This window comes from Cygnus olor, chromosome 2 (genome assembly GCF_009769625.2).
Source record: "Cygnus olor isolate bCygOlo1 chromosome 2, bCygOlo1.pri.v2, whole genome shotgun sequence".
In the NCBI taxonomy this organism is placed as follows: domain Eukaryota; kingdom Metazoa; phylum Chordata; class Aves; order Anseriformes; family Anatidae; genus Cygnus; species Cygnus olor.
In genome coordinates, this window is record NC_049170.1 from 27,646,477 (window position 1) to 27,661,914 (window position 15,438).

The 15,438-nt window shown below is 38.1% G+C and overlaps 1 protein-coding gene across 5 annotated transcripts in view; it reads right to left on the bottom strand.

Annotated features, from left to right (window-relative positions):
• The window catches only part of ICA1 (islet cell autoantigen 1), a 73,866-nt gene that overhangs the window by 5,652 nt on the left and 52,776 nt on the right, over positions 1-15,438 (bottom strand). For all 5 annotated transcript variants that reach the window (XM_040549787.1, XM_040549783.1, XM_040549785.1 and 2 more), the window contains 5 exons: positions 12,699-12,793; positions 10,816-10,865; positions 8,036-8,098; positions 7,892-7,933; positions 3,731-4,012 (listed from right to left, as the gene is read on the bottom strand). In XM_040549787.1, coding sequence (XP_040405721.1) covers positions 3,731-4,012; positions 7,892-7,933; positions 8,036-8,098; positions 10,816-10,865; positions 12,699-12,793 — 532 coding nt within the window. The remainder of the gene's footprint in view (positions 1-3,730; positions 4,013-7,891; positions 7,934-8,035; positions 8,099-10,815; positions 10,866-12,698; positions 12,794-15,438) is intronic.

Sequence of the window (15,438 nt, forward strand, 5' to 3'; positions counted from 1 at the left end):
TAAGTAATCCCACTGAAGTTAATAGAAAAGTTAATGTGCTTAAAGTTAAGCATGTGAGTTTTAAGAATCTTTATGGTCTTAAGGCCAAATTCACACAGGAAGCATGCACCATCTAGGCTCTACTCCAGCACCTCACACTGAATAATTATTAAGCATTATCAATTAGGGGAAAAAAGAATACAGCAGTGTAAAATATGTATCACAGGTTCTCAGTAAAATATCCATAAGTCATATTCTCTGATCTTTTCAACTTTAATGTTTAGATATGTTTACTCTGCAGTTAGTTTTTTTTTTTTTTTTTAAAATAGTCTCTGTTCCCAAATTTACTGGCAAGGTCAAATTATGAAAGAAGTGCTGTGAAATTAAATGCAGTTTAAAATTAAAGTTGAAACACAAACGGACAGAATTTCACTTTCAGTTAAAAAAAAGGAAAGAATTAAAAATATTCTGTAAAAGTTAGTTTAAATAAAGTATTTCACTTGGCAATTAGAGTCATCTGGGAACATGCTGATTATCAGATACAATCATGGAGTTGATTAGCCGTGACTTTTCAAATGCCAGTAGATCAATTACTATGATCTTCTGCCAAAACCTTGGAAATTCATTTGAAAACATCAACATATTTTACTCTTTTAATACATATTTATATTTTTTCTTATTCAAAACAATTCTGGGATATTATATTGACTGGAACTGATTTTCTATTTCTAGTGTTTCTTGAATGCCATATATCTGACTTCTGATTTTGAAGTGGCAAAAACACAGCCAATGTCACTGTCTTATGCAAATAAAAGAGATAACATCAGAAAGGATACACAAGTCTGCCACTTACACCTTAAAAATATTTTATCTTCAAAATCATGTTTACATTTAAAAACATGCAAAAACTATAATAATAATCACAGAATCACAGAATCGTCTAGGTTGGACGAGACCTCCAAGATCATCTAGTCCAACCTCTGTCCTAACACTAACAAGACCTCCACTAAACCACATCACTAAGGACTACATCTAAACGTCTTTTAAAGACCTCCAGGGATGGTGACTCAACCACTTCCCTGGGCAGTCCATTCCAATGCCTAACAACCCTTTCAGTAAAGAAGTTCTTCCTAATATCCAACCTAAACCTCCCCTGGCGCAACTTTAGCCCATTCCCCCTTGTCCTGTCACCAGGCACGTGGGAGAATAGACCAACCCCCACCTCTCTACAGCCTCCTTTAAGGTACCTATAGAGAGCGATGAGGTCTCCCCTGAGCCTCCTCTTCTCCAGGCTAAACAACCCCAGTTCCCTCAGCCGCTCCTCCTAAGACTTGTTCTCCAGACCCCTCACCAGCTTCGTTGCCCTTCTCTGGACTCTCTCGAGCACCTCCATGTCCTTCTTGTAGCGAGGGGCCCAAAACTGAACACAGTACTCGAGGTGCGGCCTCACCAGAGCCGAGTACAGGGGGACAATCAGCTCCCTAGACCTGCTGGCCACACTGCTTCTTATACAAGCCAGGATGCTGTTGGCCTTCTTGGCCACCTGAGCACACTGTTGGCTCATATTCAGCTGCCTATCAACCAGTATTCCCAGGTCCTACTCGGCCAGGCAGCTTTCCAACCACTCATCTCCCAGCCTGTAGCGCTGCTTGGGGTTGTTGCGCCCCAGGTGCAGGACCCGGCACTTGGCCTTGTTGAACTTCATACAGTTGACCTCAGCCCATCGGTCCAGCCTATCCAGATCCTCCTGCAGAGCCTTCCTTCCCTCGAGCAGATCGACACACGCACCTAACTTGGTGTCATCTGCAAACTTACCGAGGGTGCACTCGATCCCCTCGTCCAGGTCATCGACAAAGATATTAAAGAGGACCGGCCCCAGCACTGAGCCCTGGGGGACTCCACTAGTGACCGGCCTCCAACTGAATTTGGCTCCATTCACCACAACTCTTTGGGCCCGGCCATCCAGCCAGTTTTTAACCCAACGAAGCGTACACCAGTCCAAGCCACGAGCAGCCAGTTTTTTGAGGAGAATGTTGTGGGAAACGGTGTCAAAAGCCTTACTGAAGTCAAGGTAGATCACATCCACAGCCTTCCGCTCATCCACCAGGCGCGTCACTTGGTCATAGAAGGAGATCAGGTTCGTCAAGCAGGACCTACCTTTCATAAACCCATGCTGACTGGGCCTGATCACCTGGTTGCCCTTCAAGTGCCGTGTGATGACACTCAAGATAATCTGCTCCATGAGCTTCCCTGGCACTGAGGTCAAACTAACAGGCCTATAGTTCCCCGGGTCTACCCTCCGGCCCTATAATACAAAACACAATCCAATCTCATAATATAGCTGCTATTTTTAGTAATTTGGTTAAAATTTGTTTATGTCTCTATATCAAAAAAAGGTGTTTCTCATTGCTCTTTTTTCTCCTTTCAGTAGATAGCATGTCTACTTCTGGTCAGAAACTGTTCAGTTTGACAATGCAATGACTAAACCTCGTGATTTTTTTCTGTTCATATTTTATGGAGTCAAATCCTCTCCAGTCCCTCTTTGCTCTATTAATCATACTCCTATATGCATATATCACTATATATATATATCCTGTATATATATATATATATATATATATATATATATATCCTCCTATATATCATCACAAAATTGCGCAGCACTGCAAATGTCACTTGCCCAGTTCCCATCTAATCACTGAAGTCAGTGAACCCAAGTATTTGTATTTGGGTGGGTGGGGGGAGGAAGTTGTATCTGAATTAATTATAACTTAAACTTTCTTATTTTTTGCCAAAATGGCACAGGTCACTTCAGATCATGTGTGGCTGCGCGAGTTTCATGGGTTCCAAGAAGTAGTCTTCAGGATGAAATCAGTCTGCTAGTCTCCCTACAGCGCTCTTCCCCAAACGAGATGAAAATGACTGTTGGGACAGGGCCCAAAATGCCAAGCTTCTCCCCTAGCTTGCAATGCCCTACAGAGAAATCTAAGCTGGCAGCTGAGGATGGTGGGGAGGACGAAGGTAGTTACTGTTGGCTCATTACCATCCACCTCCCTCCCCCAAGCCACAGAAGCAATAGGGAAGTTTTCCCCTAGTATCCCTCCCACTTTTTCCCCTCCCCACAGCAGCAACTTAGAAAGCCCAAGAAAATGAACAGCACAGAACAAGGTGGAAAAAAGGAGCTGTTACCTGCAGTGGTAGACAGAAATGCAGCCTACGAGAGGAATCCACCTGTTGCTAGGATGAAACACAACCCATTCTACCTTACCCATATCCCTACATTGCAACAGTGTTGGATGCATTAAAAATAAGGCAGCGAAAGAACGCAATTGATTTTCATTAAGTTGTTTAAAAATAGTATTTCCAGACAAAATACAGTAATCATTTTTGGTTCTTTGGCTCCTTAACAGACACAGCAGCTGTGATTTAAACAGTAAAACCTAGTCAAAACATATTGTCTATTACAGAAAAAATGTCTCAAAGGCCTACAGGATATTTCAGAAAGTTTAATGAAAATATACAAGGCAATTATTTGTACTTCAGGCTTTAGACTAATTCATTCAACACTCAGTGAGCAGGGCTTGAAAAACAAATACACATATTTTTCTCCAGGCCACACCTTACTTTAACTTCAGGGTTTCTGCAGCTCTGACACGATATAAGACAACACCACACTTATAAGTAGCAAAAAGACATACTCTAAAGCCCAAAAGCAGAAACAAAGATCTAACAAACCAAGATGAGCTCTCACCGTGTAAAGATGACTGCAAGTCATTCATGTTTTGGTCTAACAGCTGTGAGGGCAAATAGCCTGATGGTGTTGATGCCATGGACGATGAAGTGTTCTCCTCATCTCCAGCTGAAGAGCCCATGGTGAGATCAGTAAGCGCAACCTGTCCAAAAACAGCTGTCCACTCTTTGCTGAATTCCCCCTCATCCAGGGAGGAAGCGTTGAGGATCTCATTCAGTAACACCATGTCATCCTTATCACTAGGTTCCGACTCCAAGGGCCTCACAAACTGATCCTTTGATGCTGTCTCAGAGCAAAACAGAGAGTAAAGATAAATCAATTTTTAAACAATCAAAGAGTAGAAGGAACATTTAAAAAACACACAATCTATTTTTTATATATTAACTGAAATGGGATGTTTTTCTGTGAATATTTGTTGTTTTCTTTTTTAGAACCAATTCTCTTGAACAGCTGGGCTGTAGCTTATGCAACAAATTATTCCTTGATTCTCTTAGATAACTTCACTGTTCAGACTCATTTCCCATTAAAAAACACTACAAATACACTTAAAAATCTATTAAATGTCCCACCAAAACCAATACATAGTCCAATACTTAAAAGCATTGGAGAAAACTACTTTTATGTTGCTTTTTGAAGCATCACATAAAGTTCCTCTCAAAAAAATCAGATTGGTACAAACTGAAAATAAAGAACAGTCGGGGATAATTCTAGAATTTTGTGAGAACATATTTAAGACAGTCTTTACGACCTTCTATTCATTGCTTGAGTTATTTATTTTTTTTTCCCCACGAGAACAGGTTACTCCACACAAAGTGAGATTTCTACACTGTTCAATGCTATAGTAACTCTTTTTTTCTTTCTTAGGCCACTGAGAAGTAACTGCGGCCACTTTCTTTCTGATTACCCTTGTTAGTTTTCCTAGTACCAGAACTGCAGCAGAGGAATCTTAAGCTGACATTCCCTAAAAGCCATTTTTTTCTTATTTTAGAAATGTTAAACAGTTACATAAAATAAATGAAGCTTGTAACCAGGATTACAATCCTTTTCTCTAGCTTACAAAATGTTTGGAGAGTGAAAGAACTATCAAGGAATCCCAAGCGTTATTTTACTTGGAAACATTTAGAGCTCCATTGTGGGAGTATGTGGAGGACAAAAATGGTGGTTAACAACGCTGATAATGCTATGTTACTAAAACCCAGATCAGTTTATCTTAATTACACTCATTTCAAACTTGTGGTAAGGCGCAGAAACAACTTCAGTTTTCCAAAGTTCTGGTAGGTCAGCTGAGCTCTCCAAGCTGCATACAGCTTGCAAAGATGTTTTAACCCTTCTGGGTTGGGATAAAGGATGGACAGCAGCAAAGTGGCTGCCATCAGAGCAACAGGTCATTTGATTTAAACACAACTACCTTCTCAGGAAAGTTCCCTTATAAAAGCTGTAATCATTTGTAATGAAATGGCTGAATTTGAGTCATAGGAGAAAAAAAGTACAAAACTGTTTTAAAAATAGGCTGATGAGTCAACATACACACCTACATACTAAGAAACAAATAAGCCAACACATATTACAAGGATTTTTTAAATTGCTGAAGTTAACACTGAGGTTCAGCTCCTTTCTAATTTACATTTTATATTCCCTGACAGGACCAAAAAATAGAAACAGAAACTTTACAAACAAATCAATTCTTCTAATATTCCCACTAGCCTATAACTAAAACCACATAAAACAACTTGTTCTCATGAACTTTCAGGCACTTTCCAAACTTCAGATAAATAGCAATGAATGTGAATGTTCTCCCAGCACCTATAATTCTCCCAAGCCTGTAGCTATTCCATCATGTGAGGAAGAGGGGTGTGTCCTTCCATACGGAAAAGACAATCACTATTTCTAAGACATGTAAGACCTGTGATTTCTACTGGACAGCACCATCTCAAAACTGCTTTCACTAGGCCCCTTCATGAACTTGGAAGGAGATTCATACGTGAGCATCCTCAGTAACAGATCTGTTGAAACATACCACCAATAGTGTGCCTAACCACAAATTACGTTTACTATAATGGAACAGAAGTTCTGCAGCAACACGGCTCAGAGCAAAACCGTGCTTCATTTGGCTATCCCATTGCAGTAGTCCCATTATTACTGTGGGAGAAAGCAAAACATATAGATTTACATCTGAAGAGTGCTTAGATCTTGCTGTACTCCACGTGACCACCAGAAAAGAGTGACACACTTCATGTCTCAGCAGTCTTTCTGGTTTTCCTGGGGAGAAAACGCACACGGAGTAGGGGAGGACAGGGTGATGCTTATGTTGAGACTACCCCAAGTAAACAGCAGTAAGCTCGACTTGTTTGCAATAAAAGTTATCTTGAAACCAGTCTTGCTTATCAAGACATTACTCATGTGGTATCTGCTAGATTACTAGAATGATATGGACTTTTTCACCTCACCCATAAAACTTCTATTATTTCTTTTCCTGTTTCTCTGTTTTCATTGCCCATTTTCACAGTCAAGATCCCTTCTTTGCCTTCACATGCTGCCCCTTATCTTATAAATGTCCACGAAAAAACCAAAAACTTCCAGTAAAACACTGAAAAAACCAATGTCGCTATATTCTATTTTGTGTTTATTTGAACAAGCCTCTAACAATCCTCACACTCCTTTGCAAAGATGCCTCATTTTGCTAGTATTTGAAAATATTCATAGGAAGAGAAATGAAAAATATTTACAATGATACATGGTCTGAAATACAGGATAAAGACTACTACCTTCTGAAACACAAAAAAAAGTGTGTTTGGGAGCAATTAAAATAATACAGTATTCACTAGCCTAAAGCTAGCTATTGTGTGAAATTAGGGTAGACAGCTGATATCATAACATTAACATAAGCATCTTTATCTGATGTAGCTGTCCCACAACTGCTTTCATATTGACATAGCTATATCACTTAAAAAAAAAAAAAAAAAAGAAAAAAGAAAACACTTCTAACTGACAAGGCTAAACTTGTATGACCAGTAATTGTATGCATTATCTGTATCTGCTCTAAGAAGGTCCAAGAAGGAATGCAAATGATTAAGGGGAAAACCAGGAGGAAAAAGGCCACACACTGACCTTTTTGTTATTAACCACAGAAAAGAAGTAATCACTACCTTATCTGTTCACAGATTAGGACTGCTATCTGCACAGGTAGCTGAGGAAACTTTCCCTGTTTCTGCCTTCGTGAGTGAAGATGTAATTTCCCCACAGTGCAAGAGACTGCTTGTGGCAAATCCAAAGTCAAAGTGCTCGCAAATCCACTGTTCCTTACCCAACATGAAGGCAGTGCCTTAAATACTCCAAATAACACTCTCAGGTTGACTGACTAAACCACATGGAGGGATTTTTTCTTTGCTTGTTTTTTTGCCTTGCCACAGGTTTTTCTTTTTGTTGTTCTTATGATTGCTTTTGCTCATTCTTCTGAGATGAAGGAAGTGAAGAGCAAATAAAGAAACTATGAGCAATATCCTTACTCCATGTGAGAACTCGATACAATTTTTTTGTCTAGATGTTTCATATGTTACATGGTAAAACAGCCCCCTTGGTGCAGCACATCCCCTTGAGCTGTCACTAATCTAACAGAAGTTTAACAATAGGAGTAGAGCCCGGAATTAAAGACTGCTTTTGCATGGGTATTTGAGAAAAGCACAGCAGATTTAATTAACTACGTGGCTGAAAATGTTACCTGTTCTTACATGTTTTCTAAGAAGATTTAATAATTTGTTTCTTATATGTCCATTTCTGATATAAAATCTTGTGGTTACAAAGTATTGCCAAGTGAAGGGTTGGGGTACAACAAGAGAACTAAAAAGAAAAGATTTTGAAAAGTTATAGGAAAGGTAGGTTTACAGTGGAACTTACTTTAATGGGGAAAATGCAATATAACCTTGAATCATCCCTTGCATACCAGTCAGGTATACTTTATATTCTAACATCAGCTTTAGTGCCTCTGTAGGTTTATGAAGTTGAGCTTCTTTTAACACTGTTTAAAAACCGTAACTGAACAATTTCATTCAGAAACATATGAACCCTTTAGATTAGGAAAACAATTAACATTTAGGATTAAAATTATACTTGAAACCTACAATGGAAAGGCAAATGAAAGAGATATACACAAATGTTTCATACCATTTTCTTCAGGTTGTAGGTCTAATAAGTCATCTATGGCACCTAAGAGCAGGAAATAAAAAAAAATTAGAAAGTAACAAAAGAAGACCTGCAGTACACTGGCAATTATATATATTTAGAAGTAGTTTTCTTAAGACACTTCACCTGAGTTCTGCTTGTGATTACAATTTCCTTGTAACTTGGATAGGGCATCCTTGCCATCGGCAGCTGTAATCAAGATCCATAAACATGTCAAATTGCACTTGGCACAAGAATATATGTTCATAAACAATGTCACTGTAAGTTCAACATGCAACAGTTGTTGGTATTCATGTTTAAAATTAACCTCATCGCAACTGATGAAAGACCCAACCTAAATATAAGCATTTTAAAGGAAGTCAAATTTCTGATCTTCCTTTGAATTACCACCTGCCACACAAGCCCATCTCCAGGCTAGGTGCACCCAGCTGAGGCAACTGCAAGAATCAGACAGGTCTCTGCTTTTCTGCAGAAGCAGAGATTTTTTATTTTATTTTATTTTTTTTTCAGAAGCTTGTACTTGCACAGGGCAGGAGAGAGCACAAAAATGCCCAGGACCTCATCGTTCCTTAAATTGCCTTTCTTGACCATACGTCAGTTGAATGGCATATATGATGGAGCCAATCTTAAACACAGCCACAGCACATTAAAGGCAAATGCAGAGCAAATGATACAAATTGGAAGTTATGAAATAGGAGCAGTTTATGAGGAATGCTATGAAGAAACAGCTCCATCACTAGCAGTGCTATGTCTGTTATTTTAGGATGTACAGAGTACATCAAGAAAAAAAAAAACAACTTAGACTCACTAGTATAGGGAAATGGAAAAATTTAGTAGAGGTATTACAAAATACTTCAATTCCTTTTAAAGGTGACGCAGAAAGAGACAGAACAAGGTATTTACATTATGGATGACGCTGAAATATATTACAGTCTGTAAATAATTGAGAAAGGTTCTAGAAAACATCTGCTAATAAAATATTTTAGAAGTCAGATTTTGCATCCAGAAACGCTAAAATATCTGGTAAAACAGATATTTGATCTGACTGATTATTTGCAAAATGGGTGAAACTTCAGAACACCAAAAAAGTCCTAATACGGTGCCACTATTAAAAAAAACAAACAACAACAGTAATTAACAGGGTGATTCAAATAACTGTAGGTAACTAGGTGCTCATAGCTCATCATTACTCCAAGGCAAAACATTAACTGATTCGATAAAAGAATAGGAGCATAATAAATGCTCCTATAATAAAAGGTATCTTTATGGAAAGCATTCCTAGTTTAAAAAAAAAAACACAAAATGACTAATTCCGTTCTTTGATGAAACTGTGAGCTTATTTTTGTAAAGATATTTGTTTAGAAACAAGTTGACTTTGCACTGCATAGTCTTCCAGCTAAAAAGTTAGCACTGCATAATAACTATAGGGAACATATTGAATGGATTAGGAACATGACAACTAACAGATGTCAAAAAAAGTTGTTAGCAGAAACAACTGCAAAGTAGAAGTGTTTCTAGTTTAGATCTGCAAGGTTTAGTGTTATTTCCATTGCTTTTCAATTGCTTTAACAGTCATCTGGAAGTAAACACAGAATCCCTCTTGAATAAAATGTACAAACAACTATAACAGACTGTTAGAGGTAGTCATTCAGGCCGGTCATTGAGTTTCTACAGTCAAGCTGGGAGAATTTAATACCACTAAGCCTTAAGTTATATCTCGAGGAATAAGGAATACTAGCTGTGCTCCAGAATGGAAGAATGAGTCGTGGAAATCTGTGACCGAAATGACCTGAGTTTTTATAAACAACGACAAAATCAAATATGAGCTTCTAATATGATGTTACTGAAAAATGAAATATTCCTGGAAATACAAAAAGGAAGGTGATGAGTTGGAAAAAGGAATGTGATCTTACTTTCTAGAAACACTATTGGTGAGACCAACATCAGGAATGTCTTGTACAGTAGTATTTTTCAAATTTTAAAAGGAATGTTGGAAAGTGGAATGGAAACAAAAGCTTCAAAACTAAAGGTCTAGAGAAGATGTCTTAAAGACATTAATATGGTTAGCCTATCAAGAGGAAGATTTGAGGGGAGTTTTGAGTACTTTTTAAGCACCTTTATGGAGGATGAAATACTCCATGTTGAAAGGTTCTCTGTTAATTTATTAGATAAAATATACTATAAAGCCATGGCATAATTTAGGCTGGAAGAATGTCTGGGAGTTATTTTGTCCAAGCCCCTTGTTAGAGTACAGCCAGCTATAAAGCTGGATCAGGTTTCCCTGGGATGGGTCAAGTCTTGAACATCTGCAGGGATGAAGATTCGACAGCTTCTGCGGGAACTTGTTGCAAACGCTTTGCCACGCTCAACGTGAAGCTTTTTTCTGAGTATCTGACCAGAATTTCCTTCTTGTCACTTGTGTCCACTGTCTCCCCTTCTTTCACTGTGCACCTCCAATTGGAGCCTGGCTGCGTCACTGGGTAATAACCACCCACCAGGTCATTGCCAGCAGCTGAATAGGACTTTGCCTAACTTAGCCAGAAGTTCCACCGAATTTAACAAGTTTTTAACAGAGTGGATATTTAATCACTGGGATAAACTAGCAAGGTAAGTGGCATACTTTCCTTGTCTTGACATCTACTAATCAGAAAATCTCTTCCTTGAGGACATGCCCAGTGTAAGAATTACTCTTTGGAAGACAAACGATTTGACCTGTCTGAGAGTAATTGAGTGAAATGCATTAGGATACAATATATAAGGTATTATGTTTAACAGATCTTCCTGGCCTTAAGTTTTATGCATTTATATGGATTTGCTTGTTGAAGCTGAACGTATATTAAATAACAGAAATGAAAACAACATAAATTACAGCATTTAGGAAGTTATGAACACATGAAATAGAATACCTGAATAGTCTGATTCCTTGGTATGGCTCTCCTCATCTAATGAAATCAACCTTAATTTGAAAGAGTAAGAAAAAAAACTGAGAAAACAATTCTAATGCTATCATATATTTTTTTCTCTTTTTGCTCACATCATTATAGAATCATATCGACAACAAATAAACACTAATTCATATGGATTCCTGCATTTGCTGTATATGCTGGTTTGTTGTTAAATTTTATTGCTTCATTGGCAGAAGTCTGTTGAAAACCAAAATAATATTGAAGACCAACTGTCAAAACCTACCACCTACCTACCTATCTGTAATGAAAAGCATAGACCAAATCCGGAAAAGCAGAATATGCTCTCATAAATACCACTAAGGAGGTATAACTGGTCCACAGAAAAACAATTTGCACCCCTCTTTTTAACTTTGTAACAGTGACAAATAAAAACAACTATCAGGTGAGTTTTGTCCCATGACAGCAGGTTTCTAAAGAACCAAATCAGCGGTGTTGATGAAAAAGCTCTTGCGATAAAGAAAATAAAAGAAAAACAAACAAAAACAAAAAAAGGTTTACAAGAAATTCTTACACAAAGACAAGTTAGTCAGGCCAAATTCTAGTATAATGAATGTTTAGCGTGAATGGAAAGATTGTGAAGATTTGAAAAGCTTTATTTTACTTTGCATCATTCTTCTAGAATCTTAGATGCATGTTTATGGTTTGATGGATACACCAAAATTGTAAAGAAATGTTATTTTCCCCAGTTTAATGAAAGGAAAAAGATAATCAATAAGTAAAAAAAACAGTGAAACCATTACATGGATCTGATGCATTTGCTGGTAGATGCCAATGCATAGATTTTGCATAAATCATGCATTTATTCTAGAATTTTATTTTCAACATTAAAGAAAACAATTGTTTCTGAAATTCTCTATTATTGTCACGTGAGAGGCATCAGACTCAAGGAACTGCTGTGAAAACAGCCACCTGCCAAATGGTACTTGGCCAAGTCATTTCTCATCTGCTTAGCTCCAAACCTGACCAATTTATAAACTGGTTTTGGTCAGTGGATGCGAATCTAAGCAAGCAAAAAAAACTGAAAAACTGAACTCTTTCAAGAACTGTTACTATAAATAGCCAAGCAAAATACACTAATTATCAGCCAAGCTGTTCTCTGCTTTTTGACAACTGATCCTTAGCTGGGTGCTTCACTTAACCATGGATAGTCAAAACAACAGGTGGCAGCAGGATTGTATAAATGTAGCATCTCGTCGCAACTGAATCCTGATGGTCCCATAGGGGAAGGATCACATCTCATTCTCCTGTTCTTCTCTCTCTATAGCAGCCCATTCATAATTCTCTCTCACCTCAGAGCTACAGGTAACCCAAACCTTGATAGCATCAGTTCACTTAGATGTACTTTTTACTAAGTTCCTCCTGCTTCGCTGGATTACTAACCAATGCTGTATACATTACAAAAACTAATCGCTGCTCAAAGCAATCAGGAATCCATATCCTATTCCCAGGTGTAAGGAGACGCTGCTGAAGGGAGAAATACAATGCTGATATATCTTCTCCCATGTGATGCTGTTTACCACTTCTTTTACTAAAGAAAATTTGAAGCAAAAGCAGAAAAATAAAGAGATGGCTAAAACAAATGAGTAACATATAAAGGTTAAATGGGTCCTTTTCAAGCTCTTAAACTCACCATAAAGTTTAGTAATTTTCATACACACAGTACATCATTTCAGTAATGCTTGTATTAAGCCTACTGTTTGCTAGTGTGGTCAGACTACCTGTGTCTACATTTTTAGTTTTAAATGTTTGGTGACTTTAGCAACGAGAAAGTAGATTATAGATAAAATTACTTATTATTTTGAGATACAGGACATGTGACTTACTGACTCTGCTGATCTTCTACTGATTTGGTGCTCTCAATCTGCAGGTCCTCCTTTTCTGCTCTTTCTGTTAGTTTATTCACAGGATCTTGCAAGCTCTAGATCATAATCATTATAAATGAAAAGAGAGAAGAAAAAAAGGATTCAGGGAAGCAAAAATGTGTCATGTAAGGCCAAACCAGACTATAAAGCCTACATAAATTAGTCTAGTATTAAAAGCATATCTGACTCAAACAGAATGAATAGGTGCAGTCTTTAAACCTATCTTTTCCTTGTACTGCGTCTTTATTTCTTCACTCTCTTTTTTTTCCTGACCTGACTCTTCACAGAACCTTAGCAGCTGCAGTGCCACTAGGAAGGTACTGCTCATATCCTCAATCCAAAAGCAGGGGTTAAAATCTTGGATCATTTGATAGAGGCCAGGTGTGATATTACCACAGCCTGCTGACCCTTTGCAATGTGAAAGACCAGGCTATAAGATAACAATGAGCAGTTTCATGGTCTGCGCTTTTATAACCCAAAGTTGGGCAAGTGAACAAGGCAACACATAAAAGCATTGTGTACTGACTGTTTGAGATTACTGAAGTATTAATATACTACTAGTTTTCCCCATAATTTATGTTATGCATTAATTAGGGTTGCTGTAAGAAAACTTAAATAACTGAAGGTTATTTAACGTGTTTGCTAAGTCTGTCTCACCTACTGAATAAAGGTTAGAGTCCCCAGCTCACCTGCTGTGAGAAAAATATTCCCACACATGTTGTAGCTCTTGTACGCACTGCCCTGTTAACCAGAATGCATTAGTCACCAGAAGGGGCATTCCAGTTTCTGTTTCTGTTAGTACTTGTGTGGAGATGTATACTTCTGTGTTTTAGAAACCAAACTAATGGACTTGTCATATACTGCAGTTGGATTTATTTTTTTTTCCTCCCAGTAAGTTAATGCCTCTGTGTAGTGCCACAGATTAATTTGTCATAAGCACTGCAGACATCATGCGTCAGAAGATGAGGGATCACAAAGGCAACAACAATAACTAGAAGCCTTAAGGAAATGTACCTTATCTATGGTTGCCACCTTTTTTTTTTTTTCTTCAACACTGTAACAGTGCTAACCAGAACCACTGCTAAGCGTACTTCTTGGATTCTGAATAATGGACACAAGCCACCCCAGCTAGATCACCTATGAATGAATGTTACCCTTCAGCTGTGGTTGTACCAGCTGTTGACTAGATTGCACTGCGTCCTACTAAAACTGGTGGGGATTAATCCATTGATTCCGAGAGGACCTGGGTTAAAGTTCAGAAACATATGCACAAAATTGCAGTGCAGAGAAAGACAGCAGTGCTTCTGGCACTTGACCCATCTCAGACACCTCCGCTGTAGAGCTCACCATGCACTGCACTCAGGAGGTGATGCTGCAACAGTGCGTGGTGCTCTGCGGCTAAGCATAGCAGCACTGAGCCTGCCCCAAGAAGGATGTAACGGTTTCAAACAACAAACAGCTACGTTAACTACAGCCTAACTTGTAGAAGTTAGAGAATTTATGCAACTTAGAGAATTATCAGAAGTAAAACCTTCTGCATCTTCAAGAAAAATACAGAGAAATCAGCATCCTTCTTCAAGAAACTATATTATGATGCTTCCTTCGTTGTTAAAGAGTGTTTCAGGAAATCCATTTTTAAAGGACTGTGATCAACCCACGGAAACAGCATATAGAAATGGAGTTCATGAGTACCTCGGGAAGGAAACAGCACAATAATAATGGGAGTTACTATTTCCTGTATTAGAAAAATAAATATAGGTCTGAAATATAGCTTCAGTTTAAATAGAGATTATGACAAAAATTGTTGAAAATTAGCAGATGTACATTAAAACAATAATTCAATTTACCTAATTATTTTGACATTTAGGCAATATTTCCTCCAATTCTAACAGCAAATAATTAAATTACTATTCTCTTCCTTGCCTCCTTCACTCTGCATCCCAGTGTGTACTATGAAATGAGGTATCTTTTTAAAAGGATAAAAAAAACATCTGGACAATGGGTATGAAATAAAACAAGTGTTAAAAAGCTATTCTCAACTGTTTTCTAAACACAAAGCCACAGTAACGTGATCACTATTGTCAACATGCATAGAAATGACACTGTGACATTCTGTTGTTTCAGGTTACATCTGAAGAAAGGAAGAACTCCCATCATCTAGGAAATAAAATGATTAAACAAGGTTGTGAGATACAGACTGAATTCAGACAACAGCAAGCACACTTCATTCAGTTTGGTGTGTGAAACATCACTGATTTCATTGGCTCTAAACAGACAAATGTGCAACTTCACAGCACGTGTCTGGATGCTAGCAAGAATTCACACAGACTTTGTTGTAGGCCACACAAGTATGTGACCGAAGGTCTCAAGTCTAAAAACATTTCTTCTTAGCTTATGTCTTTTTTTTTTTACTATAAAAATCAGGATAAGACCGTACAAACTAGTGAAGCAAGTTCACAGTCATTCCTTGTGCCTATCCTGACTCTGCAACCAAAAGTCACTCAGTGACGTTTTGCTTGCTACCATCACTCAGACTGAGTATCCCAGCCAGCTAACTGTGATGTTCCTCCACCACGGAGGTGGCTCTGGTTCCAGTTCAGGCACTGTTCCTAAGCTGACTGCTACTCGTGAAATTCCTTCACCTACGTTATAGCTTCTTTCAAGACAAGCCAAGACGATCTGGACTGCACACAAAACCTGT